This window comes from Anarrhichthys ocellatus, unplaced genomic scaffold (genome assembly GCF_004355925.1).
Source record: "Anarrhichthys ocellatus isolate YVR2014 unplaced genomic scaffold, GSC_Weel_1.0 scaffold221, whole genome shotgun sequence".
Classification (NCBI taxonomy): Eukaryota; Metazoa; Chordata; class Actinopteri; order Perciformes; family Anarhichadidae; genus Anarrhichthys; species Anarrhichthys ocellatus.
Genome location: NW_022280251.1, coordinates 137849 through 139375, shown reverse-complemented (window position 1 = coordinate 139375; position 1527 = coordinate 137849). Strand labels below are relative to the sequence as shown.

The window sequence follows — 1527 nt, the reverse complement described above, 5'->3', positions numbered from 1 at the left end:
AGACAAAGAGACAGACAGGCAGGCAGACAGACAGACAGACAGACAGAGAGATAGACAGACAGGCAGGCAGACAGACAGACAGACAGTAGTGGATACCTGATTCCGGTGCTGAGGTGCTGACGATCGGCCAGGCGCTGCTCAGCGAGGTCACCGAGGTCAGCCAATCAGGGGGCTTGGTGAAGGGCTGTGTGGGCGTGGCCTGTGATGAGGAGGAGGAGCCTGGAGGAAGGCTGTTGATAGCTGTGGTTGCGATGATGTCGTCGTCGTGGTTTCGTGGCAGCGAATCGGTGGCGTTTCCTGTCTCAGAGAAGGGGGAGGGGTTTGTGCTGTTGCCACGGTAGCCAGGGTCGCTGTCGGCGATGGGCTCGGGGGAGGGGAGGGGGGGGGCGGAGTTCAGGAGGCTGCTGCCAAAAATACCTGAAGAAGAAGAAAATATATATATAATCAATACTTTATACACTCAGTGTATCACTGAATATATCAATGAAAATATACAAACATACTTCATCAATATATGAGAAGATGTGAACTGAATGTACAGAAAGTATTTATATATAAGAGTTATACCAATAATTAAACACAGACAACTGATATGATGAATATTAATATATCACTTCATGTATTCTTAATATTAGACAGAATATATCAACAAATATTTACTCAAGATGTCAAGGAATATATATATATACATATATTCTGTATATATATATACAGAATATATACACGTATATTGTTCACTATGAATACTGAACCTTTAAAATATCAAATGATAACAGATGGACGAGAGAAAACAAAGACGTTACACAACATTAGATGTTTAATGGTGTGTGTGACAGTGTGTGTGTGAGACTGTGTGTGTGTGTGAGACAGTGAGTGTGTGTGACAGTGTGTGTGTGTGTGAGACAGTGGGTGTGACAGTGTGTGTGTGTGTGTGTGAGACAGTGTGTGTGTGTGTGAGACAGTGAGTGTGACAGTGTGTGTGTGTGTGTGTGAGACAGTGTGTGTGTGTTTGTGTGACAGTGTGTGTGTAATGAGTCGAGGAGGAAACAACAGAAAACAGCTGCAGAGGAGTGTTGAAAGAGAACAGAAGGAGAATAAGATGAAGAAAAAGGAGGAGATGAAGAAGAGGGTGATGAAGAAGAGGGTGATGATGATGATGAGGAGGAGGTTCAGTAAATATTTGAAATTCTTTTTGTCTGAATGTTTGAGACAGTTTCTCTGCTCCTGATTGGTCGAGAGACACCCCGCTGTCATGGTGACGAGACACACACACTGTCACACACACACACACGATGAATTAGAGAACATGAATATGTGTCATCTCTCCTCCTACACTGTCCTCTGTTCATCCTTACTCACTTCCTCTGATTCCTTCCTAACATTGCTCTTATCCTTTCCTTCCTTCCTTCAGCATCCGACTTTAAACACCTGAGTTTAGGGTTCAAACGACCTCACAAGTCAACCTCCACAGTGTGTATTAATGTGTATATTACTGTGTATTATATGTATATTAGTGTGTATTATTAC

At 43.1% G+C, this 1527-nt stretch overlaps 1 protein-coding gene across 1 annotated transcript in view; it reads right to left on the bottom strand.

Moving 5' to 3' along the window:
- The window catches only part of corin (corin, serine peptidase), a 16778-nt gene that overhangs the window by 13608 nt on the left and 1643 nt on the right, over positions 1-1527 (bottom strand). The window contains exon 3 of the mRNA XM_031879061.1: positions 97-417. Coding sequence (XP_031734921.1) covers positions 97-417 — 321 coding nt within the window. The remainder of the gene's footprint in view (positions 1-96; positions 418-1527) is intronic.